The sequence below is a fragment of the Theropithecus gelada genome, chromosome 20 (genome assembly GCF_003255815.1).
Source record: "Theropithecus gelada isolate Dixy chromosome 20, Tgel_1.0, whole genome shotgun sequence".
NCBI lineage: Eukaryota > Metazoa > Chordata > Mammalia > Primates > Cercopithecidae > Theropithecus > Theropithecus gelada.
In genome coordinates, this window is record NC_037688.1 from 51,468,999 (window position 1) to 51,496,791 (window position 27,793).

Consider the following 27,793-nt stretch of genomic DNA (forward strand, 5'->3'; position numbering starts at 1 on the left):
GGCAGAGGAGGCACCAGGCCAGGCACCAGGACTGTGGTTGCAGTGTGGCCAGGCAGCCTTGGGTTCTGGTTCTGGGGGCTGTGGGCCAGTTTTGACCCCTCAGATACAGATGTTAGGTGTTTTCTGCCCAACTCAAGGACTTACGGCTTGTTCCTCTCTTAACAGATTTAGGACATGGGGTTGTTTGGACCCAGTGCAGCATCATGCAGGCATTTTGTAGCCCACCAAGCATTTCACTAAAGATAGGCTGAAGGTTTCTTGTTTTTGTTTTTGTTTTTTGAGACAGAGTCTCACTGTGTTGCCCAGGCTGGAGTGTAGTGACGTGATCTCGGCTCACTGCAAGCTCCACCTCCCGGGTTCAAGCGATTTTCCTGCCTCAGCTTCCCGAGTGGCTGGGACTACAGGCACCCACCACCATGCCTGGCTAATTTTTTTTTCATATTTTCAGTAGAGACAGGGTTTCACTATGTTGACCAGGCTGATCTCGAACTCCTGACCTCATGATCCACCCGCCTCGGTCTCCCAAAGTGCTGGATTACAGGTGTGAGCCATCACACCCAGCCTGGCTGAGGGTTTTTAAGCAAATAGACTCCTTCGCTTTTATTCTACCAGTTGTTGATCAGAGAGTCTGTAAGGACTTGGGCTTCTGAGACTTGGTTGAACAGAAGTGTGGATCAGGGTGTGTATGCCTACGGGGTCTCTGAAAAGGTCGTTTTGACCCTTAGCGTGAGCCCCCAAAAAATCACAGAAAAGTGGATCAAATGTTTTTCAGCCATGTCGCAGTATAGATGGATAGAACACAAGTTATAGACAGAGTTCAGAGACTTGCATTTATTTAATTTAGGAAAGGAATCGAGCAAAACAGGCACGAACACGATTCTGTCTGAAACCATCACTAGCCGGCTATAGATTATGACTCACTCAAGGAATATTGTGAATATTTTAAGAAAATTTTCCTTATTGGTCTGCTTTACAAAGTGTAAGACATGACTGGGCTGCCCCTCTCAGCAGATGCAGAATAAATTAATCCCAAAGCAAAGCGGAGCGCAGGGCAGCCTCACGCCACCTAACCTGTGTCTCAGCTTCCAGCCTCCACCCTGAAGCACGTGTGGCCATGGAGCCGCGTTGCGCTAACCAGGAAAGCTGGAGGCAAATGAGGTTGGCCCACAGCACGTATAGACATATGACCGACATAACAGTAAACACGCACGCGTCTCACACGCATGGCACAGAGGTCACCCAGACTCATCCCGTGCCTCTGCACAAGCAGGGGAAGTGACTTGGTGGTGGAGTCCCTTGGTTTCCAGGCTTTCCATGATAGCAGGTGCACGTCGATGGAGTCCTGAGAAGGGCGACTCAGCATGGTGACTCCACGTAGTCATTGTCCAGCCCACGGCGAAAGCGCGCCGTCAGGGAGCGGCTGATGACAATCACTCGGGGCGCCATGCAGTCCTCCCTCTTGTGGAGAATGTTCCAGATGAGCATGGCTGCCGCCAGCGTGGCCAGAAGGCAGGCACCAATGTTCAGGTAGCAGGACCAGGACAGGTTGGTGTATGGGCCAATTCTGTAGAAAGTCACCAGTCCGATAACCAGGACAAAACCTGCAGATGAGAGAGAAGGGTTGAGAGGCCTTATCTGAGAGGAAGGCAGGTTCCACTCCTTCCCCAGCCCTCTGTCCTAGAGCGGGTTCCAGCCTGCTTTACCCTTCCCCAGTCCTCTGTCCTAAAGCAGGTTCTTGCTTTATGGGGCAGCCGCCCCGGTGTTGAGCCACCTTGTTTTTTGTTTTTTTTTTTTTTTTTGAGACGAAGTCTCGCTCTGTCACCCAGGCTGGAGTGCAGTGGCTGGATCTCAGCTCACTGCAACCTCTGCCTCCCGGGTTCACACCATTCTGCTGCCTCAGCCTCTGGAGTAGCTGGGACTACAGGCGCCCGCCACCACGCCCGGCTAATCTTTTTGTATTTTTAGTAGAGACGGGGTTTCTCTGTGTTAGTCAGGATGGTCTCGATCTCCTGACCTTGTGATCCACCCGCCTCGGCCTCCCAAAATGCTGGGATTACACGCGTGAGCCACCGCGCCCGGCCTGAGCCACCCTGTATTAGCCCTTCTGTGGCTCTTAGGACTTTAGGCTCTAGCGGCTGTGGAGGGGTGGTGTGTGTCTGCTTAATTCTGTCCTGGCATGCTGCTCCTGTGACCTTTCCTTCAGGTCAGCACTGATGCTTGCAACACAAACTTGGGGGGCCTTTCCTAGCCCCCCAAACTCAGCAGTAATTTTGTGTTAAATCCATCTCTGACTTTTGTAAATGCTTAATTCGTTTAAAGTGAAAGTAAAAAGATATTTTCTAAGTCTTATCTGAAAAGAGGTCAGTTTGGTGCTCATCGTGCCCAGAGCTGTGCTCCTGACAGTTTCTCGCTCTTGGCCTTTGCTTTGGGAACTGCAGATGGCCTGGCATCTGCGGCTCGGGCAGGGCAGAGATGGGGCCAGTGCCTTGTCTAGGGCTCCTTGACTATATCTGGTGTCTTCCCTCAAAGTCAGTGCTTCTCGTTCTAGACCCTCCCTACTGCCTGGCGGATTTTCCTTCCATGCTTTCCCCTCTTTCCAGAGCCTGAAACCAGAGAAGGAGAGGTGGACCATGAGCAACCCTCGGTTGGCTCAGCTTGTTCCCGTCTAGTTAGTTGCTGATACCACAGTCACTTATAATTTTATCTTTAAGGAGCTCCACAGACTTTTTTAGTTCTTACAACAGGAAAATCAGGGTTTCATGCCTGGAATCTGCCAACTAGGATAACAGGATACTGTGGCTGCACCGATGGAGCTGGGTGTCCTTATCCAGCTGGAAACATAGGCTCTGGGATGGAGAGCCATCCGTGTGGCCCTGCCCCTCCTCATCGCCTACAGCCATGGGGACATGGCCACATATTGTCCTGGAGGCCATGGGGCCTCCAGCCAGCCTTTAGCCCCAGTCCCACTTCTGCCTACCCAGCACCCCTCCCTCTCTGTTACAGTGACCTGAGTGGGTCTGTTTCTTGTACCCAAAGTGCCAGAGACTCTCTGTAACTCACACTGGTCCAGATTAAACTCTCCAGCCCCTCTTGCCCACGGGGGACTCGTCCATGTTTCTCCCCAGGCTCTGGCCGTGCCGAGCCCCACGGCTGTCCCTCCGCCTGGTCTGCGTGTTGACACCTGTGTGTCTGTTCACGCCGGTCTCTCCACTCCCAGCCGCCTCCCCTGCATTCCTCGGGAAACCAAATCATGGCCTGCCCTGTGTGGCCCCAGCATCGAGAGAGGACGGGAGAGAAACAGACACAGGGACAGAGACACAGAGAGACAGAGATGGAGACACAGAGAGACAGATGGAGACACAGAGAGACAGAGACCAAGAGAGATACAGAGAGACAGGCACAGAGACAGATGGAGACAGAGACAGACAGAGACAGAGGCATAGGGAAGGAGAGACAGAGGCATAGGGAAGGAGAGACAGAGCGAGAGATGGGTAACCAGCCTTGTTTTTCCTAAACACACAAGCATTATCTTCTCGTCATCACTGTACCCTCCGGAAAGTATGAATTAAGCATTTATCTATCTCCATTTTGTCCTGAACAATGACAGTGACTGGTTTCTGTGTTCATTCTTTATAATACTTCATGGAGCTTTTTATACGTAGGTAGCTCCTGGATACTTCTGTTTTATTAAAAATAACATTCTAGGCAAGGCACAGTGGCTCATGCCTGTAATCCCAGCACTTTGGGAGGCTGAGACGGGTGGATCACAAGGTCAGGAGTTCAAGACCGGCCTGGCCAAGATGGTGAAACCCATCTCTACTAAAAATACAAAAAAAAAAAAAAAAATTAGCGAGGCATGGTGGCACATGCCTGTAGTCCCGGCTACTCAGGAGACTGAGGCAGAGAATTGCTTGAACCCAGGAGGCAGACGTTGCAGTGAGCTGAGATCAAGCCACTGCACTCCAGCCTGGGAGGTGACAGAGCAAGACTCCCTTTCAAAAAAAAAAAAAAAAGCATCCTATTTGTAATGAAAACTAACAAAGGAAACTTCTGGCATTTCTACCAGTGTTGAATGTGCCCTCTGCTCACGATCGTGTGGTATCAATGCTTGTGTTACTGGGCTGAAGGAATGAGCCTGTGTTGTGTGTGATGAAAATGAGAGCACTTTGAACAGTGTCCTCTCGTGTTCACAGTGTCTAGCACTTTCTGCCGGTGGGGGATGGGTTGTGCTTGCGTCAGGGCTCAGAGGAGGTGGCCCTGGAGGCAGGGCACGCACAGTGGGGAGCTCAGGACACCTGGGACAGAGGCGAGCGGGAAGGGTGGGGCGCTCTTGGCAGGGGCAGTGGGAGCCTTGGGGAGAGTCCCGGCCCAGCAGGGGGCGATGCTGGAGGACAGGAGGTTATGCCGGCAGCAGCTGGCCTTCATGAAGCTCCAGCCCACTGTGGCCAGAGCCTGTTTCTCCCCCTTACCAGGCTTCCTTTCTACTTGCGGGTGTTACAGAAACATGTTTAAAATCTATGTGGCCTCCAGTTCCACACATCATTCATCCAAATGGAACAGTGGAAAGGGATTGGGCCCCCCATGGCTTCCAGGGTCAACCTCCCTCACCGTCTGTGGTTGTCGTGGGGGTCAGTTTCCATACAGAGGGGACCTGGAGGTACCATCATTGAGGAAGTGTGAGGGATGAGAACTCAATCCAGAGGGCTGACCCTAAGGCTTTTGGAATGGATAAGATGCACTCACTTCCTGGAATGAGCAAAATGAGAAAGGGAGAAGCACCGACTGGTGTGGCTGCAAGCTGAGGGGCTGCCCTTGCCCAGGACTGCGCTGGCGCTGGCTGCTCTGGAAGCCGCTGCTGCCCTGGGACCCGCAGCCCTACTCCCAGGAGGGCGAGTGGACGAAGCTCAGCACGGCAAGGCCCCGGGTCAGCCGCCCTCAGAGCGTGGGCAGACGTGCTCTGGACGGCCCAGCATTAGACAGTGGTCCAGTGGGGAGGAGGGGCGTGCAGGGGGATGGCGTGGGCCACACAATACCAGGGGGAGGCCCGGGGACGTCACCAGGGACACACCCGGGAGGCTTCTGAGTGCACAGCTCGGCTTCACAGCGGCTTTCTAGGAAAACCTCGGGAAGAAAGCTCTTAAGGAAACATGGGGCAACCAGCCTGGGGAGCATGCCCCGCAGAGTTGATCTTGCCGGGTCTGCCGGACCACGCGTGTGTGGTGTGGCCTCCTTTGTACAGGTAGCTCCCAACAAAGCACAGTAGAAGATTGAAGTGCCGCGGATCTTAGGCTCTTCCATGAACAAGCACGTCCCGAAGTTGGGTTCGACAGTGAGGGATGTGCTGGGTGTTTCAAGGTGTCTGCGGCTGTGCTGGGTGACCTTGCTGGGGACATTGATGCAGGCGGCCCTCCCTCCAGTGCTGCACCCTGATCTTTATCAAACTCACATCCTGTCTCCCCAGCACTCAGCACCCTTGTGGTTCTCATTGCCTTAGGATCTCCCCTGATACCTGCGGCTGCCCCTCTGCCACCTGTGGTCACACTGGCCCTTTCCACCCCTCTGAGTCACCAGGTCCACCTACTCTGGGCTTCTCCTTGTGCCACTGTCCCCAGATTGACTGGCCCCAGGGAGGAGGGGCCCCTCCTGCTTCTGATCCTTCGGGCCTCGGCTTAGAGTTGCACCTGCCCCCACCCCCGCCAGCTGTGGTCATTGTGTCTTTACTCATGGATGGCTCTGGCCGCTGTCCCCCGCCATAGGGCAGGCTCCCCGGGGCCAGAACTTGCCCCATCATTGACCACAGCTTCCCAGGAGTCACTCCACAATTACTTGTTGAGTGAATCATTTGAGGAAATCAAAGTGGACATGAAACAGAATAGAATGCAGTGTGGACCTGCGGGAAAGGCGAGGAGGGACAGCAGCCTTGGCATTTTAGTGACCAACACCCCTCAGAGGGACAGGACCCTTTGGCCAGATCACATGGATGCCGCTACACTAGTGCCTTCGAATGCTCACGGAGGGGCACCATGATTCCCAAGGACCCGCTGGCATCGGCTACGTGGCCCTGTACTTAGCAGGCCTGTTCAGCCGCCACTGGCATGCCGGGGACCACACTAGGGTTAGCATCAGCCACAGAGACGGCTAGGGCACTCTTGACTTGTCCTTGGGGGACTGGCATTCCTTTTAGAGAGATGGGGAAGTCATTAATCTCGTTGTCCCCAGAGGGTGGCATTTGGCAGGGCCTCGCCCTACTTGGTCAAGCTTGTGGGGAAGGCTCTCCAGGCTCTCAGTTAAAAGTGGAAAGACCAAACTATGGAGGAAACCACAGAGCGGGCGGCAGGACCGAGTGCCGCCTCCTGCCCCAAGGCAGTAATCAAGGTGGCAGATCAGGTGTAAACAACAAGCCTAACAGGCAGGGACCATCACAAAGCAGGAGGGAGCAGGGCAGGCCCCACCCCAGAGTCATGAGTCTAGAAAGCTGTTTCTTAAAACTCTAGCAACAAGTGACCGGGCGCCGTGCCTCACGCCTGTAATCCTACCACTTAGGGAGGCCGAGGCGGTGGATCACCTGAGGTCAGGAGTTCCAGACCAGCCTGGCCAACATGGTGAAACCGCATCTCTACTAAAGGTACAAAAATTAGCCAGGCGTGGTAGCGGGTGCCTGTAATCCAAGCTACTCAAGAGGCTGAGGCAGGAGAATCGCTGGAACCCGGGAGGTGGAGCTTGCGGTGAGCCGAGACTGCCACTGCACTCCAGCCTAGGCAACAGGAGCGAAACTCCGTCTAAAAATAAAAATAAAAATAAAAAAATAAAGAAAAGCACCCAAGGTGCGTCTGGAGCCGTGTTCTGGGAGCTTCATTCTGGGAGGCACGTTCTGGGAGTCCAGTTCTGGGAGTCGCACTTCGCTCGCTGGTGGGAGCCACATTCTGGGAGTCCAGTCTGGGAGCTGCGTTCTGGGAGCCACATTCTAGGAGCTGCGCTTTGCTCGCTGGTGGCACAGCTCCAGGGCTGGAGCTTACTTGGCATATTTATCACCACAGAAGCAGAAGGGAAAATTCTAGGTCTGTACCTTGTGTGAAAAAAAGGCTAAAATTTTGCATTTACTTGACTTCTATGTGAAGACCAGTGTCGGCTTTTGTTTGTCTTTGGTTCCGTTTAGAGCACATCTAGATAGAGAGGGGTTTGTAAGGTTAGAACCGTGCTCTCGGTCACCAGTGAGACCCAGAGGCGCCACCAGGCCCCAGACCTCCTGAACCTGAGCAGCCCTAGGCATGCTGTGAAAAGGGGACATTGCCCTCGTCCTAGCACCAGAGCAGGCAGGGGCACCACTGCTGGAGAGCGCCGGTGGCTCCTGCGGAGGACGGTGGTCCTGATCCTACCCTGACGGAGAAAAGTTTATGTCATGAACAGATGCTTGGCGTGAGGGAACCTTCCATGTGTTCCACGTGTCAGCAGTAAAAAGCTAACAAATACACGGAAATGCAGAGGCGCCTGTAGCCACACACCTCACTGCACTGCTCTAACCTTGGCCTCCAGACGCTGGTAAGAAGGTGACTGAGTCAGCTGCATCATCACACGGTGCTGTGGATGCTGTTCCGAAGTCAAGTTCGCCATTTTTTTTTTTTTTTTTGAGACGGAGTCTCGCTCTGTCGCCCAGGCTGGAGTGCAGTGGCCACATCTCAGCTTACCGCAAGCTCCACCTCCCGGGTTCACGCCATTCTCCTGCCTCAGCCTCCCGAGTAGCTGGGACTACAGGCGCCCGCCATCTCGCCCGGCTAGTTTTTTGTATTTTTTTTTTAGTAGAGACGGGGTTTCACTGGGTTAGCCAGGATGGTCTCGATCTCCTGACCTCGTGATCCGCCCCTCTCGGCCTCCCAAAGTGCTGGGATTACAGGGTTGAGCCACCGCGCCCGGCCAAGTTAGCCTTTTACTGCTGTCCTTTCCACTTCCCTACGTGGGGGGATAGGAAGGGGTGGAAGGAGACAGGGCTGGGGCTGGCCCTAAACCTTTGAGTTTTCCTTTCTCACACCATCTTTATATTAAGATTCCCTCTCTCCTCATTGTCCTGTTTCCTGAAGAATTTTCCCCCAAAACTTTTCAATGATGTTCATCAGTTTGTCTAGAAACAAATGTAAGGGAAGAGTTTTAGCAAACATGAGATTCTGCCCGTGGAATCAATTCCATTTCATGAAGTTGTGTTGCCAAAGCAAACAGCCTCTTCCTGTGAGCCGCCCGGACGGTGTGAATTACAGCTCCGCGGCCCAGCCAGCCTTTCCCCTCTCCCTTCCTTCCTGCGGCTTCTTGGGGCTTCAGCTTCTGTCACAGGCCTTCCTTTTGGAATGGCTGTCACACAGGCACGCAGGTGGCAGAGTGGAAAGACCCCGGGGCTGACCCCGATGCTCTTCAGACAGCTGCAGAGCTGGCAAACTGGGTGCCCTTGGCTCCAAAGAGAATCTGCGGAGCAGACGGCTGCCTGGCCACTTGAAGGCCCTGGTGGGGGCTGGAGTTTCCCACCTGTGAGCAACAAGATGACGGTGACCCAAACGATCCTCTCTAGAGGGAGAGGCCCTGGGAGGGAAGAACGAGAGGCTCCAAAGCTCTCAACAGCCACAGTTGGAAGAGAAAGAAGAGATGAAGGAGACACAAACTGATGCCTGGGGAGTGGGCACCAAAGACAGGCAAGTGAGCTATGCAGACCAGGCTGACTGCAGCGGCCCACGCCTTCACCCTAGCACTTTGAGAGGCTAAAGCAGGAGGATCACTTGAGCCCAGGCGTGTGAGACCAGCCTGGGCAACATGGCAAGACCCCATCTATGCTTTAAGAAATAAATAGATGATTTGCCAGGCGCAATGACTCACGCCTGTAATCTCAGCGCTGTGGGAGGCCGAGGTGGGCGGATCACCTGAGGTCGGGAGTTCGAGACCAGCCTGGCCAACATGGAGAAACCCCGTCTCTACCAAAAATACAAAATTAGCCGGGCGTGGTGGCTCATGCCTGTAGTCCCAGCTAATCGGGAGGCTGAGGCAGGAGAATCACTTGAACCTGGGAAGCGGGACTTAATATTGAACCCAGATTGCACCACTGAACTCCAGGCTGGGCATTGGAGTGAAACCTGTCTCAAATAAATAAATAATCCTGACCAAACAAAGAACCAGGTTATTGTAAATGACAAGAAAGTGTATATTTCCATGAGAAGATTCCCAAGTCTAGGAAAACAGCAGACTTTCTCACCAGCGAGCAGGATTCCAGGTCAGTGACTGACTATCAACCCTGCTGACCGTTTAAGGACTGATAAAGTCAATGTCTCCAGGAAAACCTGAATGCCATTGTGAAGGCAGTTCAGAATAAAACACCAACAGCTGACTTCTACACGGCAGCTTCTCAGCATGTCACGGGGCATCGGGATGGACCAGTGCCATCCAGGGTGCCCTTTCTAGTGTCCTTCTGGTGCCCCGATGTCATGTTCGGGGAATTTGGGGTTATATGCCACCATTTTCCAAAAAGGATCGGAAGTCATTTATACAAATTACAAGGTAATGCGGAGTCGGGGGGAAGAGGGATTGTTTCGAGGAAGAAGCAGGCGAGAACCCATCTCTCTGGCAACAGAACACGGAGAAACCCAGCTAAGCCCAGCATTCTTACAGCAGAGATGCCACAGGTTCCCACACGGATGCAGGGAGTGTCATGTGAGCACCGACGGGGGACGGTGGGGACTTCACTGGCTTCACCCCAATGTGTGGCCATAACCTCCTCATGCTGGCCCTGGTAAGACAGCAGCTGCTCTGGGCTCCAGCGATGGCTGAGGAGTTGCCCTTTGAAGATTCAACCCAAGTACAGAGCTCTGCAGGGCTGCTAGATCGAACCACCGCAAAGAATTCTCTTCAGGCTCAGGACAGGACAGGACAGGACAGCAGACCCTGAGGCCCAGGCCCCGTGTGAAAGCCAGAGCTGCGGGCGGGAGGGCCCTGCTCCGTGAATCGATCCTGGCGGCGTTCTTGCCAAGAGGACAGTTTGCCCCCCGGAGGGGGACAGGCCTAGGTGGGGGTCACAGGTGCTGCACCAGGGAGCATGTGGGCTGCGCTTCAGGCCTGAAGCGTCTCACCGTGCGTGTTACCCAGCAGGGCTTCAGAGAGACGCTGGAAAAACAGCTGCGAGCATTGCTGACGATGGCACATCTGTGGGCTGGAGTGGTCACTCTCCATTGCACAGATCACACCAGGGGAAGGGGGGCTCATCCAGGGACTCACGGCTGACCAGGGGCAGAGCCAGGAGCAGAATCCAGGCCACCTGCTCTGGGCTCCCGCAGAACCAGCCAGCGCTCCAGCCGGGAAACACCTGAGGCCTCGGGGCATCCTCAGGTACCTGATTGTGCCAGGGAGCCTCCCGGCCTAGACTGCCTGCAGAAGTCGCCCTCAGCCTTGTGCTGCTCAGGCATCAGGTGCCAGGGTCACGCCGTGGCCGCAGCCATCAGAGGCCGTAATGAACTTTTACCTTCCATTGGCCACTTGCCCTGACCCCCTTCAATACTCCTTTCCCTCTCTGCCCGTGCCTATCTGCACAAATCAACAAGACCACAGACCGTGAAAGAACAGAGGTGCAGTGCAGAGAGAAGAGGCCACGAGGAGGAGGGGGGAGAATCAAGGGGTCTGTGGAGTGAGCAGAACACAAGCTCTGAATAGAATGCCAAGGGTGGTGGCCACCAAGCCAGGACAGTGGGTTCCCTCAGCTGCTCTCTCTGGGTGTCAGAGCAGGGAAGAGGGAGCCTTGAGGGGCGAGGAGGGTGGTCCCTTTGCAGACCCAGGCGTCATGCTGAGCATGGCACTGGGCCCAGAAACATTTATGGAGTGAGAGCAAAAGCACAGGCCCTGTCACCTCTCTCTCGAGCTGACGAGCAGCCCTCCTTTCAGTGTGTTGCACTCTGGCTTTCGAGGGTGTTCCAGCCTCCCCATTATTCCATGTAGTTTTCCTCCTTTCATGAGCATCTTCTCTCCTCACTACCCGCCCCACCTCTGCCAAGCCCTGAGATCGAGGTTCACTTGCATAACAGGTAATAGCAGGCGTTTCCTTGTCCTGTGACAGGACATCCTGGCGCCCTTCAGTCTCTCCCTGACTGTTTAAAACAGACGCGAGCACAGGAAAAAAACCCGACTCTAAAATTAGCAGCATGATAGAAGAAAGGCACATAGCTACTCTCTGTCCTGTTTGTCAATGAAACAAGTCTAAACAGGGCCAAAATGCATTTCCTTTTTGGGCAAAACAGACCCGTTAGGGGTGATGGTTGGACACTGAGGGGGAGAGGCGGCCTGTGGGGACAGGAGAAGCCGCCAGAACACCAAGGGCCCTCTCGGTGCCGCTGGCCCTCGCCCTGGTGCCCGCTGTTCTGGCGCTTGTTGAACAGAACCTGGTCCAACCTTGTCAGAAGTTGTGCTGGAGCACAGTCCCTCCCCCGCCACCACCCCTCCTGACCAGGACAGGCCTGAGGAAGCCTCCAGCCCGTCCCCCGGGAGTGCTGCAGGGCAGCTCAGTGTGGTCCGTCAGGCTGCTTGCCCCCGTGTGTGAGTTTTTAAAATAAATTTGGAAACACTATCTTGTCCTGAAATAAGATTTTGTAGGAAGTAAGCTGTCATTTTCGACATGCCAAATCCACAGTAGTCCTAATAATTCTAAACAAGAGTTTCAAGGAGATTTATTAAGAAATGCAGTGATCTGGGCCGGGCGCAGTGGCTCACGCCTGTAATCCCAGCACTTTGGGAGGCCGAGGCGGACGGATCACGAGGTCAGGAGATCGAGACCATCCTGGCTAACATGGTGAAACCCCGTCTCTACTAAAAATACAAAAAATTAGCCAGGCGTGGTGGCAAGTGCCTGTAGTCCCAGCTACTTGGGAGGCTGAGGCAGGAGAATGGTGTGAACCAAAGAGGCAGAGGTTGCAGTGAGCAGAGATCGTGCCACTGCACTCCAGCCTGGGCAACAGAGTGAGACTCCATCTCAAAAAATGTAAAAAAAGAAAAAGAAATGCAGTGATCTGGCTGGGCGCAGTGGCACACGTCTGTAATTCCAGCACTTTGGGAGGCTGAGGCAGGTGGATCACCTGAGGTCAGGAGTTCGAGACCAGCCAGACCAACAATGGTGAAACCCCATCTCTACTAAAAACACAAAAATTAGCGGGGCATGGTGGCACATGCCTGTAATCCCAGCTACACGGGAGGCTGAGGCAGGAGAATCACTTGAACCCAGGAGGCAGAGGTTGCAGTGAGCAGAAATTGCGCCACTGCACTCCAGCCTGGCCAACAGAGCAAGACTCCATCTCAAAAAAAAAAAAAAAAAGAAATGTAGTGATCCATTGGGTTATCCTACTCGAAGGAGTTATTTTCAGAATCAAAAACTATTGCTTTTACTTTCTGTATACCACTAAAATATCTTTATTCTGACCCAGCATTTCCAATTACATTTTCAAAATCTTCCATTTCCTTCTTTAAGCCACGGGGTTGCCAGTCTTTGCACGCGGTAGAGATTGGCCATTTCAGTGAGACAGGAAAACCACTTCTCTGTTTTATGGCCCTCGGGTCAGCAGAGGGCCCCGTGGGAGCTTTCCTAGCCTGGGCACCTCGTTGAGAGTCTCGTGTTTTCCCTGCAGTCATGCAGGAGGGGAGGAGGCAGAGTCAGTCCTCTGTCCCACGTCCCTGTCTCGTTCGTTCTTACAATCAGCTGGGTGGGGGCAGAAATTACCCTTTTCGAAATTGGGCACGCGGAGGCTCATGTTAGCTCAGTAATCTGCCCGACCCCACGTCAATGGTGATGGAAACAAGATGCAGCTTCAGTTCCGGGCTCCACGCCCTGTGCTCTTCCACTGAAGCCTGGAGGCACCCTCCCTTCCCACCCTGTCCGCCAGGGGAAGTGACTTGTCCAGGGCCACACCATGCTATCACACCATGCTATTAATAGCGCCCAGAGAGCCGGCCTGACTCACCCGGGGCACTTTCCAGCGCAGGAATACCTGCCCCCACAGTCTGTCAGCCTCATTCTGGAAATTGTATTTCTTAAGAAAGATAAGGGCCCAGGATCGTTATTCCTAGAATGATTCACTCTGGACTTCCTGCCACTTCCTCTGTGGGAGCTGCAGGGCAGCCTGCAGAATGCCACACTGGCCCGAGGAGGAGGAGGAGGTGCGGGCAGCTCCGTGCTGGCCACGCTCAGCCACGGGCTGACATGCTCGCTTTCTTTGTGTCCCTGTCTCTGCGGTCACCAGACTGACTTGTCCCAGTGAGCAGCAGGAGACCTGAGCCTGCCCCAGGTGCCCGCGGTCCTCACACCTCTCAATCAGCCACGGAAGACCAGCAGAGCCCCTCGGGTCGCTGGGGGTCATGGCTGGACACTGCTGTGGCTCCACCACTTGTCTAGAACGCCGCAGGACCGTTCCATAGGTCATTTACGACGACCTCATCACTGTCACCCTCTATGACGCCAGATCTTCTCAAGCTCTGTCCCAGGGCGTTGGGTCTAGAGCGTTGAGAGGAGGCTCTGAGCAGCGATGGCCCCCTTGCCTGCAAGGCCGGGCCTCCTCCCCCACTCGCATGGCAGCTTGGGGAAGCCAGGGTCCTCGTGATGGTCCTGCCATCTGCATCTGTGTCCGAGCCAGGCACATGGCGTGTGCTTGTGCAGGCCCCTCACCATCGGCTCAGGCCATGTGGAACGTGCTAGCGTGTTCTCCTCACTCTGTCTTGTCCCGCTCATGGAAAGGGCCTGCGCTGACCCCAGGCGGGTCCTAGGAAGCTGCGTTTATAACAGAGCACGGGCTTTGGCCTCCCTAGGCCTGATCTGCTCTAGGCCTCTTAGCTGGGAAGGGGCACAGGGCAGGGCCAGGCGTGGGCCCTTCTGCCTCTGCCCAGGGGCTGCTCCCCGCCAGCTGCCTCAGCATTGAGGAAGGGGCAGGACCCAGGCCACCCCATGTGGGCTGCACAAGGGCCAGTCAGCAGTCAGACCCCACAGACTCAGGAAAGCAAAATGCCTCGGCCTTTAAAGTGGAAAAGGGCATGACAGACACGCCAGGCCGCGCCAGGTGGTGGCGGCCTCCCTGCTCCTTGGCCTGGGTGTGCTTCTGTCATTCATCATTCTTGCCCACAGCAGCCCGTGGAGAGGGAGGATGCCCCGTGGGGCTTCTCAGTGGTCTGTGGCCACACATTGAGAGGTATGGCCTGCAGCTTCCCCCCAGGCCACCCAAGGCCCCAGAACCCTCCTGTGACACCAGAAGGCCACAGGGGGCAAGGACGTGGTGGCCCCGCCCGCCCGGGTACTTACTTGCTAGTTGGAACGCGGCGGCCATGGCCTCCTCCCAGCACGGGGCGTCAGGTGACAGCAGGGGCAGGCCCACCAGCCCCAGGATGAAAGTGAGCTGGCCTGCCGTGAGCGCGGCCGTGGCCACCAGGTTGCAGGCACGCATCATGTCGAACTGCACTGTAGGCCAAGAACAGAGAGACAGTGGTGAGTGCAGGTGGGCTCCAGAGGCCATGCCGGCCGTCACACCACTTTCATGGTCTGTGTTTGCCTTGGAAAGGACAGTCGGCACGGGCCGTGCCTCCTCTGGGCAGAGCCTTCTGGAAGCATCACGCCCTCCCCCTCACCTGCCTGCAAGCCCTGGGTCCCATGTCTTCCTGATCAGAAGGGTGCATCCCAGCCGCCAGGCCTGGTTGCAGTGGTCGTATCACTGCAGGGACGGGCGCTACGCTGCTGTTTCTGTCTCCCTGAGACAGCTGCTCCTCTCTGCTTGACTTGACCCTTGAAGACGATAGCATAGGGGTGGAGGTGGCAAGGGGAAGCCCCACCAGCAACACTGGCTTCCCTGTCTGCCTCACAGGCCCCTCACTAAACTCACAGCATCCAACACAAGGGTGCTGCCTGACCAGAGCCTCCGTGGGGGGCCAGCTCCTCAGGACTGCTGTCCTGTGTGGTCAGTTTCCCGACCCCCAAGCGGCCCATGGTTGTGTTTCCTCCTCCCAGCAGCTGGGGGACTTGGGCCCAAGGAGAAGCCCCTCTTCTGGGCCCCTCATAACCAGCAAGGAGCTGAGCAGGGGTCGCACATGGGTCTGAACCAGTGCCCCCCACCTGACCCTCTCACCCACTGGGGCCCGGGCACCCCCACCCCATACACCTCCTGCCACAAATCCTTCACTCAGCGGCTAAAGTCAGGACCTGCTTCCCCACTCACAGTAGGTCTGCACCTAGCCTTCTCTGTCCCCCACCTATACCCTGGTTGCAGGAGCCAGGCAGGCAGGGCATATGGACGCGTGGTCAGGGGAAGACGGAGCCTTCTGTGGGTGAACCTTAGAGGGAGGTGCATTTGTTGCCCTTGGGGACCAGGGCTTGTCACATTTCTGTAGCAGAGAAATGTTCTCCCACAAATAAAACCTTACACAGAGGCCCAAATGAGGTGATGGTGAAGCAGTGTGTTCCCAGGCCCCCGCGTGCTGCAGAGCAAATAGTGTGTGTGTGGATGGACACTTAGCCCAGAGTTAGGGGCTGCACGTGAAACAACAGCCCCACGGAGTCCCCAGCCTGTCATCGCCGTGCCTTGTTTTCGATTGAACAATATTTGGGAAATTCAATTCCCAAAGCTAAGTCGTTGCAAACAGTTGCACCTTTTTAAACGGCTTGCCTTGAAATTTCAGGGCATCTTCAGGTAACTGATGCAGGAGTCTAAGAGGGAAGCAGCCTCGCCAGTCAGGAGCAGGTCCCCGTGCCTGCATCCATCACAGACACCAGAATCCCTCAGGAGCAAGTCCCCGTGCCCGCATCCATCACAGACACGAGAATCGCTCAGGAGCGGGTCCCCGTGCCCGCATCCATCACAGACACGAGAATCGCTCAGGAGCGGGTCCCCGTGCCCGCATCCATCACAGGCACCCGAATCGCTCAGGAGCGGGTCCCTGTGCCTGCATCCATCACAGACACCAGAATCGAGGGAGCAGCAGAATCTCCCAAGAGTCCTGAAGGTGCTGGCCTGTAGGGTGACTGCTGTGTGTCCTGGGCGGAGGCTGAGAGGGGGATGGGGAGATCCTCAAGCTGCCTCCTCAGAGCGTGCCTGTGGGAAGCCAGCCCGGCAGGGGAGGCTGTCGAGGTTCACGCATGCACGGGGCAGGCACGCTGGCATCAAGGCTCGGGGTGGGGGAAGGGGTACGGGCTGCTTTACTTCGCGAGTGTTTACGTGGTTAGAAGTATCCGTTGGAACCACTGTAGGGGGTATTAGCAGTTCCACGTGGTTCAACCTCAACATTTATTGAAATGCAGTCTGGATTCACAGAATAACCTCAAAGCTCCAGAGCCGAGGCATCTGCTTCCCAGCTGGCCCTGGCTCCCGGACGCTGCCCAGCACTCACATCCCACCCTGGCTCCCGGCTGAGCTGGTGTCTGGGATGGTCTGTTTAGGCTTTCGGCATCCCGGTGTCCCTGGAGGCGCACTGCTCCTCGCCACAGAGGGCCCCCATCCTACCCACTGTATTTCAGGCTGCTTCCCTCCGCAGCACCCCCTCCTGTCACTCGGGGCGGAGGGAGCTCTCCTTCCTGGGTGCCAGGCTTTTCCAGCGTGCCCGCTACAGCCTGGGCGGCACCCCCAGCCCTGAGGCCTCCAGGGCATGAGGGCACTGCACAGGAAGTGGAGGCATGGAGGACCCTGGGGCACGGGGGCCCCCAGGCTGCTAAGGAGTCTGAGCAGCTGGTACGTGGCACCATGAGCCTTCCGCCAGCAAGGGGGAGAGCCAAACGTGCTGCCAGCCCGTGGACAGGCGGGCACTACTGACAGGGCAGTGGGAAGCGGCAGCGGCTTCTCACTCATTTTTCTCGCAGCAAAACAGACGCCCCAGTGAGCGTCGCTGCCACGTAACTGAGAGTTCACGTTCTTTCATCTTCAAAGTAACTGCAGAGTTAGAAACCATAGCACTCCCGCAAGGTTCTCTCAAAAGAAGAAACAGACGCGGGGGCTGAGAGCCAGCCTGGTGGCCAAGGGTCCCCCGTAGGGAGAGCGGGAAAGCCTGGCAGCAGGTGAGGATCTGGCTCAGCGTGGGCACAGGCAGCCGTGGGGCCAGAGTGCTTGGAGGAAGGGGCAGAGCCCAGAGCACTGGAAATGCCAGAGGACGGCAGAGATGTGCTTGACCTCAACCTGGCACCGTGTGGCTTGCTGAGGCCTGAGGCGTGGGGTGGCATTGGCACTGTGTGGCTTGCTGGGGCCCAAGGCATGGGGCGACGTTGGCACCGTGTGGCTTAGTGAGGCCTGAGGTGTGGGGCAATGTTGGTACTGTGCGACTTGGTGAGGCCCAAGGCGAGGGGCAGCGTGGCACTGTGCAGCTTGGTGAGGCCTGAGGTGTGGGGTGCCTTTGCCCTGGGTTTCTTACCTGCCCCAGGGCCTCTGCAGGTGGGACCAGCAGGAGCCAGGGTTTAGGCAGACACTGCCCCGGCAGACTGGCAGGACTTTCCTGACTGCTCCCGCGGGCTCCACAGCCAGCCCTGACCAGTGACCATGTGCAGCCTGCAGGGACCGGAATGAGGCCTGCATTTTGAGGGCGTCCTGTCGACACGTTAGGGATGTGTGTGAGCTCTGGAGGTCTCTTCCAGCGGGATCTGTGGCACGGTGCTGTGCCATCTTTGCTCTTAACTGTCTTGGCAATGATTTCCGTCCAGAAGCCTCTGCTTCTCTAAACATTGCAAAACGAGGGAGGCACTAAAACATCAAGCAGGTTATGTTTGAGGGAGGAGCAGCTCAGATTCCTGGCCCAGGGCTCTGAGCTCTGCCGTGGAGGGGAGGAAAGACCGGAATGAAGCGGGAGGAGGGGTACAGGGCTGCCCCGGGAGGAGCATAGCCCGGAATGGAATGACCGAGGTGGGCCTGAGCACGAGGCACAGCTGCACGCGTAGTTGTGAGGCTGAGTGACCGAGGCTCCTGGGAGCTGAGCATGTGCAGACGCACCCCTGACCTGTCCTCCCGCCCTCAGCCCCTGGCCTCCCAGCCTTCCTTCCTGGCAGCTCCAGGCACACAGCCCTGTGCCACACACCATGGCAGGGGCTCTGTGCAGCAGCCACGCCCCACAAGCCACTGTGCAGCCTCCGAGTCCCCAGGGTGCGTGGCTCACCACAGCGGTACCCACAGACCCACCGCCCTGCCAGGAAGGAGGCACTCCTGACCGAGCCTTCCTGTCTGAGCCACGCTCCCGCCTGCCCCAAGAAAGCTGTTTAGAGCTGCCGTTCACAGCTCGGGCGTGTTACAGGTTCCTGTGGTGCTGCCTGTGTGTGTGGTCCCACGTGGTGGCCTCTGACTTTTAAAGATGTTGGTGAGAACGTGGTTCATCTGGGTCCTGGCCGAGCAGGGTTGAAGCCCAGGAGCTCTGTCCTCCAGCTGTACTCAGGCAGGGTCTCACGTGCCCATTTGATGTCTGGCGGGGCGTGTGTGGTGACAGAGACACGTGGAGCCACCGGAGAGAGGGGTGGGGCTCCCCTTTAGCGCCAGGCTCCAGCTCACCTGCATCAAGATTCAATCATACTGTCATCTGTTCCCGAGCCACCTTGTTGCAGATGCCTGACAGAACGCTCGAAACACAGAGCGAAGAAGTAAATGTCCAAAACGAGACGAAGTGAGGAGCAGAAATTGAGACCCGCGCTGGATATGGCCTGTGAGGTGGACCTCAGGCCTCCCTGGTCCCCCAAGCTCTCACAGAGAAAGACAGCCCCTGATCCGCAATGAAAGTCCCACTCACCACAGGCCACAGAACACCCCAAGCAGGGGCACAGGAGGGCCTGAACCTGGATGAAGTCGAGACCAGGCCCCTCTGCCCTGGGCCCAGCCCTGTTTGCCCTGATCAGAGTTCAGGATGTCCAGGGCGCATCTCCCATCCCTCAGGCAGGCCCCTGCTGATGTTTGCAAGTGACAAGCGCTGGATGATTTTGACCCTGTGTGTTCCATGGGGTAGGGCCTCGGGGCACAGAGCCATCCGGAGACATCCACGCGGACCTCAGCAACATCCAGAAACCCTGAGGATGGCCTGGCCTGCGTGAGGAGACACGCGGTGTGACGTTGCCTTCCCTGGCGTGTGTGAGGCGACACGCGGTGTGACGTTGCCTTCCCTGGCGTGTGTGAGGCGACACGCGGTGTGACGTTGCCTTCCCTGGCTTGCCCCACCCCAACCCTAGACTGGTTCTCGGGATGGAATTGTGAGCAAAGCAGCACCCAGCCTCACAGCACAGAGGGTCGCAGCCCATCATGCGTGCTGGGTGATTTTACAAGGAACGCTGGCCGAGGCATGAAGGAAGATGCTAGGAGCTGGCCGGACTCAGTGGGGTGGCCAGGCTGGAGCTGCTGCCCCTCGCCAGGGCTTACTTCCAGGCCCACCTAGGTTATGGGCAGGATTTTGCAGGCTTGACGTGCGGCGGTGGCAGGTAGCGGCCCCTCACCAGGTTGGGGACACGGGTGCACGTGAGTGGGGGCAGCAAATGTTGCTGGGCTGTGTGGACAGAGGGGCCACCCCGTGGGAGAACAGCACGTGGGCTTGGAGAGGTGGGCACCAGTGCAGATGGACGTTGGTGAAGGAGAAGGCGAGAGAGGCAGGAGGAAGACACCAGCACGGCCAAGGGAGACGCTGGGTGCGTCCCTGTCTTGGGGCCTTGGGGGATGTGGTGGCTGCACTCCAGCCTGGGTGACAGAGCAAGACTCCGTCTCAAAATAAATTTAAAAATGAAAGAAAAGTTACCCATCGAGCCTGTTCCTTTTCCTGAACTGAGTCTCATTCACACGGAGCTTCCGTGACGCTTCCCTCATGTGGACAAACCTTCGCTGCTCAGGTTCGCTGAGGCTCAGCCACCTGCAGATGCCGTACGAGTTGCAGGAGGATGTTGTAAATATTGTCCAAGGGGCTGACCAGTGCTCAGGGAGGAGCAGTAGACGCAGGCAGGTGAGCAGGAGGCTGTCCAGGGGGCTCTGTGAGGGGCTCGTGTGTCCTGCTGGCCTGAGGTGACCAGGCCTAAGCAAGTGGACAGCCGGGGACCTGGGACAGATGCAAACGACGCCCCAGAGGCTACACGTGGCCCTGTGACTGGAGGAATGCAAGAGGTAGCAACAGGGAGGGGCGCCAAGGCTCCCAACTGCCTTGAGACTGGGCTGCCTGGGCCACATGTGGGTGTTGGTGGCAGCAGTTAGGAGGCCTGGAGGTGCGGAGCTGCAGCCAAGGGCCGGCAGGGAACTCCCTCCCCTGGTGGGGGGTGCTCTGTGGGCTGGATGCCAGTGATGGTCCCAAAGCACACGAACACCCGGCCCCACCTCCAGGGCCTGCGAAACCGCTGCCCCCGCGAGAGGCTCGGCACAGTCACGGGGCTGCAGCTCCTTCAGCAGAGCAGGCAGAGTCTGGAAGAAGGGCGCCTGGCCTGAGTCACGCAGAGACCCAAGTCTCGGGCTTTCCATAAGACACCGGGTTCTGAGAGCCGGTAGAAGCTTTGAAGTTATTCATAGGCTTTGATCTTTTTAAAAGACGGCTGTTGGTCCCTGCTGGTGAAGGACGTGAGAGGAGGTGCCCAGTCCAGGCTGTGCAGCGCAGCTGAGGGCCTTCGAGTGGACAGAAGGGCGTTGAATTCCCTCGTGGGACCTCATCCTAGCCACATGGCTTCTGCAAAGCCTCGGTTTCTTTGCCTGCGAAATGGGGATGACGTTCCCCGCTGAGGGTTCTGAGTGCGGCAGGTTGAGGATGGAGCTGTGCGGTTGAGGCACATGTGGTATGTGTTACCCCAGGACTCCGAGACTCCCTCCAGAGCCTAGAGCAGAGGCACTCCTCAGAGACCAGCATTGTCTTCAGAGCAGAAGGTGCGTCCAACCCTGAGCCTGGGACGCTCTGCAGCAGAGACTAGGGTGTCTGCGAGTCAAAACCTTGCCGGCAGTTTTAGAGAGTTGGCCTTTGGGAGACTTGCGTCCCCAGGCCGTGACTGCTGAGATGACCGTGGCTGTAAGCGCCTTCCTATGTATGCAGCCCCACACCTGCCACTCAAACCCCACAGTGTGGTGGCATCTTTCTGAGCCCCTTCCTCTCCCCTGCAACCACTCAGCATCCCTGTCCCCTTCCGAGTGTCCCGGCCTCCCTGTCCGTCTCCTTTCTAGTGTCCCATCTGAAACCCATCCCTGGGGATCTCCTTCTGCCGCTCTCCGCCTCAAAGACCCCAACAACTGTGAGAACAAAGCCAGAACTCACCCGTGCATTTTTAAATTTCTGTTTATTTTACTCATTTCTTGTTCATTTTACTCATGAGTAAAGAAACTGTATTTTTTTTTTTTAATTTTTAGAGACAGGGTCTCTTACTATGTTGGCTAGGTTGGTCTTGAACTCTTGGCCTCAAGCAATCCTCTTGCCTTGGCCTCCCAAAGTGCTAGGATTACAGACGTGAGCCTCTTGCCTTGGCCTCCCAAAGTGCTAGGATTACAGACGTGCGCCCAGCCATAATAATTGTTTTCAACCAAGGAAAAAATGCCTTTCCTTGATTTGATTAATATACCCGTCTCTTAACTATGCGTAACTGCAGAAAGGCCACCCAAATGCCTGAGATGAATTCCTGTGTAAAAGAGCTGGAGGCAGATTCTGCACTGAGCAGGAGGGGTGTGTGGGGCTGCCTCTGGCCAGGGAGAGGGGGCTCTGGGGCCTGGTTCCCTGGGAGACCCAGTGCCCGCTCCTGCCTGTCCAGAGGCCACGCTTGGGGCAGAGCAGGGGCCAGGCCTCCCCACCCACTCACCAGGTCCGCGCCTGGCATCTCCTGTGTGCCCTCGAGCCTCGGCCATGCTGAAGGCATCAGGAAAACAAGTGGACTTACGTTTGACGGTGCCTCGGGACTCCTGGAAGCCGGCCGCCTCAGAGCCCCAGCCCAGCGCCTCACAGTCACGTGCGTCCACCTGGCTGGCCCTGGCCCCAGGGCTCAGCCCTCCCCGGGCCCTGTCCACCAGCCAGCAGGACCTCCACAGCCCCACGCTGCGCCTGCGCCCGTCCTCCAGCGTCTGGCACACCCAGTTGGAGGTGAAGGCCGCCACGTTGTTGAGGATGAGTGAGACTAGGGCCACCAGCACGGCCGCAGCCACAAGTCTCTGCACAGTCATCGCTGTCACCAGTGCCGCCACTTATCCGGAGAAAGCCAAGTCCCAGTCCGCAGCCGCACGTCCAGGGTCCAGGGAGAGCCGACGCTGCTAGGGGTGGCTAGAGGACATCACCGCTCATCCTCGGGGTGGCGCGGGCGGAGGCCCATGGGCCGGTCCAGGTGAGCCGCCTCTCGGCCCGGCCTTATCCTCCTTCCTGCACCTGGAGCAGGGCCAGGCCTGTGCTGAAGCCGCTCGCCTCGGGGCCCATCCCAGGGAGGAGAGGGTGGGCAGCAGCAAGAACCCAGGGCCGGGAGTGCGCCGTCTTCCTGGGAAGCGGAGGCCGGCCTGCGCCGTGCGTGCCTCTTCTCGCCTGCAGCAGTGGAAAACAGAGTCACTCGGGAGGCCGGCAGCAGTGGGAGTCGAGCCGGGGCCACGCTTCTTAGCACCGGCCCGCCGTGAGCACCAGGCTCCAGGCAGGGTGACCAGCGTGGAGCAGGTTCACAGCTCCTCTCTACCGCCTGGGCCCCTGTGCAGATGCCTCTAGGGCAGTTGGCTGGTCCTGGAAAGCGAGTGGCTGCCGCAGGGACGCCCGTGTGCGCGGAGCTCGCCTTCCCTGGCTCTCAGCAGAGAGGAAATGGTTGTTTTTGAGGCTGTTTTTGGTGAGCCGGAGGGCGTAGCCAACCGCAACAAATAGCGGCCCTGCCGCGGCAGCCAGACACCAACAGGATGTGCTTCCTGATGGGAAAGGCCGGGAGACTTCTGAGGCCCTGCTCCAGGCCCACCCCCTGCTGCCCCTCCCCACCTTCCTGTCCCAGAGGACAGGCCAGGGATGCCGGGCGCGGGCCAGACCCCTTGTCTCGCCTGTTGCTTTTGAGCCTGGTGGCCCCCGGGGCCTGGAGGCCGGTGGGTACTGGGGGACTGTTGCCTACCCTGGGGACTTCACACCCCCCAGCCATCCAGTTGCCCTGGGACCATAGATACCCCCAGGACCATAGGTACCTCTCCCTCGCCCCCGTGTTCCCAGCACCATAGGTACCACAGCCGTCCCCCACTCCCACACCCGTGTTCCCAGGACCATAGGTACCACAGGCCTCCCCCCGCCCCCATGTTCCAAGCCTGTCCCCATCACGGAATGCTGCCCTCAAAAGGGGGGCAGATATCACAGGATTGCTGGGAAGGGGAGAGACCCGTGTGCCTGGAGGGAGCAAGTTCACCCAGACCTGCGGGGCCAGGGACCTGTACTTGGAGGACCTCGGGGCCAGGTCATTCTTAGGTGGCAAGAAGGGCAGGATTCTGGATATGCCAGGTGGGGCTCTCAGTGGGGCCTGGGACAGGGCGAATGTCACGTGGGGCCTGGGCCGCCTCTGCTATTGATGGGAACGGTCACCCCCCACAGCTGGGGACGGGACTAGGCAGGTCACCTTGTAAGTGGTCAGGCTCTCACGCAGGCTTTATGCTGCCAGAGAGCTCAGAAGCGTCTTCATCTATTCTGCTCAGAATTATTCTGCCCTGCTGGGCAGACACCGCGAGAGGGTCTCATACTCTGTCCCGTCTCCGGAGACCCCAAACCCGGCGTGGGATTCCCACCCCACCCAGGCTCCAAAGCTTCGTGAACGCAGGTGTCCCACATCCATGCAAACCATTCACGGGCACACGCCCGAGACAGTGCTGGGACAGAGAGTCCTGTTCCTAGCCCATGGTAACAGCAGAATTTGACCGTTTCCTGTCCGTGCACTGCCCGTGCGTGGGGCCCAGGCTCAGGGCAGTTTCGAGAGCTGCCATTTCCTGGGAGCAGTCTCGGTTCACAGGTTGGCGTGTGGCTCTGTATATCCACAGGTGAAGCAGCGTTCCCCACACACGCCCCGTGTCTGTTCCAGAAAGGCAGCAGCTCCGTCCTCTCCAGCCCGTGGTGCGTGCTGGGTCCTGAGACACGTTTCTCCAGTCACTTCCTCAGGGACTTTGCCTGTGGTGGGATTTTCCCCGGGGGTTCGCTGCAGATGCGTCCGTCGGGTTTCTGCCTTCCCTTCTTCCTTGGCTTGTGCCCAGGGAAAAGTTGCTGTTGCTGTTTCTGTTCTTGGCCCCCGGAACCTGATGGGGCATGCGGGGCACGTTGGTGCTGGCAGCCTCCACTCTCCTGGGTGGCTCAGAAGGCCCTGGGGGGATGTCCCCAACCCTTCCTGCCTGTACCCTGCTCCTGGGAGGTGGACGGGGGGTGCCGTGTCTCAAACACTCAGTGTTCCCAAGCACACAGTGCAGAACGGTGCCTTGAAAGGAAAGTTTCCCAAAAGTTTCCATGGGGGAAGAATTTATTTCCTCCTTAATTAACTAAACCATTTATCTTTCGGGAGTCTTCAAATGGCTAACCTCCAACGAAAAGCCAGTGCTGGGTTTCAGAGCCCAGAGGACACATTTGATTGTCTCAGCGGCCCCCTCTGGTCCTTTCCTCAGGTTGAGTGGGGAGGAGGCCACGGCCATGCTCCCACACGGCGGCAGCACCCCCGGAGGTCCTGGTTCGCAGAGGCCAGCATCGGCCCCCGCCCTCCTGGCACTTCTGGGGTGCCCCAGGTCCCTGTGCCCTCGGCCATCACGCTGCTTCTAACCCCTGGCGCTATGGGAGGCTGGGCGCAGGAGGGCGGAAGGCCTGGGAGTAGCATTTAAGAGCGACCCTCCTGGGAGGATCTGTGGCTCTCGGGGGCGACTCCCACTAAGGGGACTCGCAGCTGGGCCGTGGGCTTCCCCACAGCCCGTCATGCCCTCCTGCTCTCCCTGTTGCTTGGGGTCTTGGTCGCGGTGGAGTCCCACTGCCCCCTCCCGCATGTGTGTCTGCGGCTCCCAAACCCAACAGAGTGGGAGCCCTAGCACAGAACAAGGACACGGAGGGATGGGGCGGCCTCAGCAGGCGCGATCATCAAGCCGCCGTTCCACCAGCTGCCCTCATCCTGACACAGGGTGGTCTCAGCAGAGCTTCTGCAGGGCCCTTTGAAGGCTGTGTCCCTGCTGCCCATCTGCTTCTGGTTCCAGCGCCTTGCGGGGCTGATGAAGTGCAGATGTGGGTGACTCCACAGACTGGCCGGGACAACAGGAAATTCTCAAGACTTGGATGGGAACTAAGAGGGTGTTTACTTCTTGGAATGTATGTCAGATGCACAAACCCCAGAACCCCACACCGGAGTCGAGGTTGTCCCGAGAGCCCTGGCCGGCCGTTGTAGAGAGGAGGCAGGAATCACATGGGGCTGGTGCCTTGCTGGGGGCCAGAGCAGGAGGCTTGCTGTGGAAGGAGCTTGCAGAGAGTGCCTGGGTCTGGACGTTTCTGGCGGGTCTGCGACCGCACTTCCCATGGGTTTTCCCAGCAGCCTCGGCCTGGCAGGCAGGGGACTGTGGGAGGGTGTGTCCAGCTTCCACTGGCAGCCGCACGTCCAGCACATGCTTCTCCAAGCCCCACGTGGTGCAGACTTAATGCCCGGGACAGGGCACATGGAAGTGCAGGCATCTGGTGGTGTGTTGGCTGGGTCCTCGGTCACACATGGGTCCTGGGAGCCAGAGCAAAGCCAAGGCTGACCTGCGGGTTCTCTCCCGCTCCCACAGGCGGCCTCCACATGGGGGAGACGGGGCGCTTAGAGCACAGGGGAGCCCGGCTGAGCCCCAAGTCGGCTGCCAGTTTCCTCTGCTTGTTTGTGATTTTCCACCACAATTGGATGTGGACAGAAGGAACCAGTTGTTTTCAGGACAAGGGAGAGGAAAGGAGCCACGCCTGGCAGGTAAAGGCAGGTCCCAGCCCTGTCTAGCCCCACACCTGGGCCTGGGGACAGGGTGTGCACAAACAGAAGATTTTTTAAAGATTCCAGTTGTGAGCCGGGCGCGGTGGCTCATGCCTGAATCCCAGCACTTTGGTAGACCGAGGTGAGCAGATCACAAGGTCAAGAGATCGAGACCATCCTGGCCAACATGATGAAACCCGTCTCTACTAAAAATACAAAAATTAGCTGGGTGTGGTGGTGCGTGCCTGTTGTCCCAACTACTCAGGAGGCTGAGGCAGGAGAATTGCTCGGGAGGCAGAGGTTGCAGTGAGCTGAGGTCATGCCACTGCACTCCAGCCTGGTGACAGAGTGAGACCCCGTCTCAAAGAAAAAAAAAAAGATTCCAGTCGTGAAATCTTTTGGGACAGGAGAATAAAAAAGACTGCATGTCTCACAACGTGCTGTTTATGAAGCAGCCATCACGCCTCACACACTGAGGCCCCAGTGCCACCACCAGCCAGATGTTAGAGAAATGAGGAGTCTGGGAGGAGCCACACCTTCCCTCCGGTCTGTAGAACTGACTGAAGCCTTGCGGTGAGAACACAATGTTTCTTTTCAGATTCGGATGTGACCCCTGCACTCCACGTGCATCATTAGCTGATGGGCGAGGCCCAGCAGCGTTTGGGGGAGCCCTGGACCCCCAGTCTTGAAGCATGTCTCAGCATGGGGAAGCTGTGTCTGAGCCGTTTATAACCCAGTTTTACACCCATGGGTCCTTCCCCGTGGACTTACCCAGGACCTCAGGATGGAGGAGGAAGACAAGCCTTGGTTTTCTGCTGTTTCAGTGTGAAGATGTGACTTCTTGCCTGGAGCTCTGGAGGACCGAGGGCAGCACAGTCTAGGGGTAGGTGGGCTGGGTGCTCAGGCCTCTCCCTGTGCTGCTGTTGGTGGCAGGAGTTCTGAAGCCAAAAGACTGAGGAGCGCGAATCGGAGATCAGGACGCTGCTGCCTGGGGCACCTCCCTGAGGTCCCATGCGCCCGGCGTCACCTTCACCACAGCGCCGACCGAGTGGGTGCACCCAGGCGCTGCGAGGAGCCCCACGCGAGGCCATCAGAGGACACGCATGTTTTACACCCATGGGTCTAAATGGCAGTGGCAGGGAGGCAGGCTCACTTCCCAGCCCCCTGGACGCTTGGCACCCCCATGAGGACCTGGCCCGTGGGTTTGGACACACCATCTCCTGGCTCCAGGCATGACTGTGCCACGCGGCAGGGGCCCTGGGCTGAGCTGGCATGTGTTGCCACATAAACCTACGAGCAGGGGCTGCCTGGGCCGGTTGCTGCTAAGACACACGCACCTCCCCACCCTGCGTCCCTGGGTGGTGGAACACATTCATGGAATTCACCCAAGTACATGTAAAACCAGGCACAAAGTACCCGGTGGCTTTCAGGAGTGGGCACCTGAGTATGCAGCGTTGCAGCCACAGGCACCACCACAGGGCCTGTCCCAGGAACCCGCCTCCAGCCCCCAGACTCAGACGCAAGTGCGCTGAGCCTGCCCGGGGCTGCCATCTCGGAGCCATTTGCCCTGTGATTCCGTGAGAGCCGGGGAACCCGAGATGTGGGTAGCCCACACCTCCTGGAGAAAGAGGCACCATGGTGGGACTGGGCTCCCTGGATGTCCTCCTGGGCCCCTCCTCCTCACGGGGGCAGGGCCATTAGAAAATGCTCGACTGCACGCACCCCAGCCCCTCTTACTCACCAGGACAGTGGGCTCGGGGCTCTGTGGGCATCTGGTCCCTCCAGTCCTGAGAGTGGCCTGTGGCTGTGCCAGCAGGGAGGCTGCAGGGCTGCTGCCCTGCTGAGACTGTGGGCTGGGCTGAGGCTTATCTGCAGGGAGCAGCCTGGAATGCGAGGGTGGGCCCGGGTGGGGATGCTCCGAGGCCACTCGCGGGGTGTGCTGCCTGTGCT

The 27,793-nt window shown here is 57.7% G+C and overlaps 2 protein-coding genes across 3 annotated transcripts in view; one reads left to right on the forward strand and one right to left on the reverse strand.

Annotated features, from left to right (window-relative positions):
* The window catches only part of IFT140 (intraflagellar transport 140), a 105,936-nt gene that overhangs the window by 55,410 nt on the left and 22,733 nt on the right, over positions 1-27,793 (forward strand). The window lies entirely within an intron of this gene.
* TMEM204 (transmembrane protein 204) lies at positions 805-27,693 on the reverse strand. Of its 2 annotated transcripts, XM_025369808.1 has the most exons (4): positions 27,585-27,693; positions 21,827-22,455; positions 14,297-14,452; positions 805-1,601 (listed from the first exon to the last, which is right to left on the reverse strand). In XM_025369808.1, the coding sequence occupies exons 2-4, from the start codon at positions 22,104-22,106 to the stop codon at positions 1,357-1,359; spliced, it is 681 nt and encodes a 226-aa protein (XP_025225593.1). In that variant the 5' UTR covers positions 22,107-22,455; positions 27,585-27,693; the 3' UTR covers positions 805-1,356. The 2 variants fall into 2 exon arrangements, with proteins under 2 accessions (XP_025225593.1, XP_025225592.1); XM_025369807.1 differs by lacking the exon at positions 27,585-27,693 and having other exon boundaries at positions 21,827-22,824.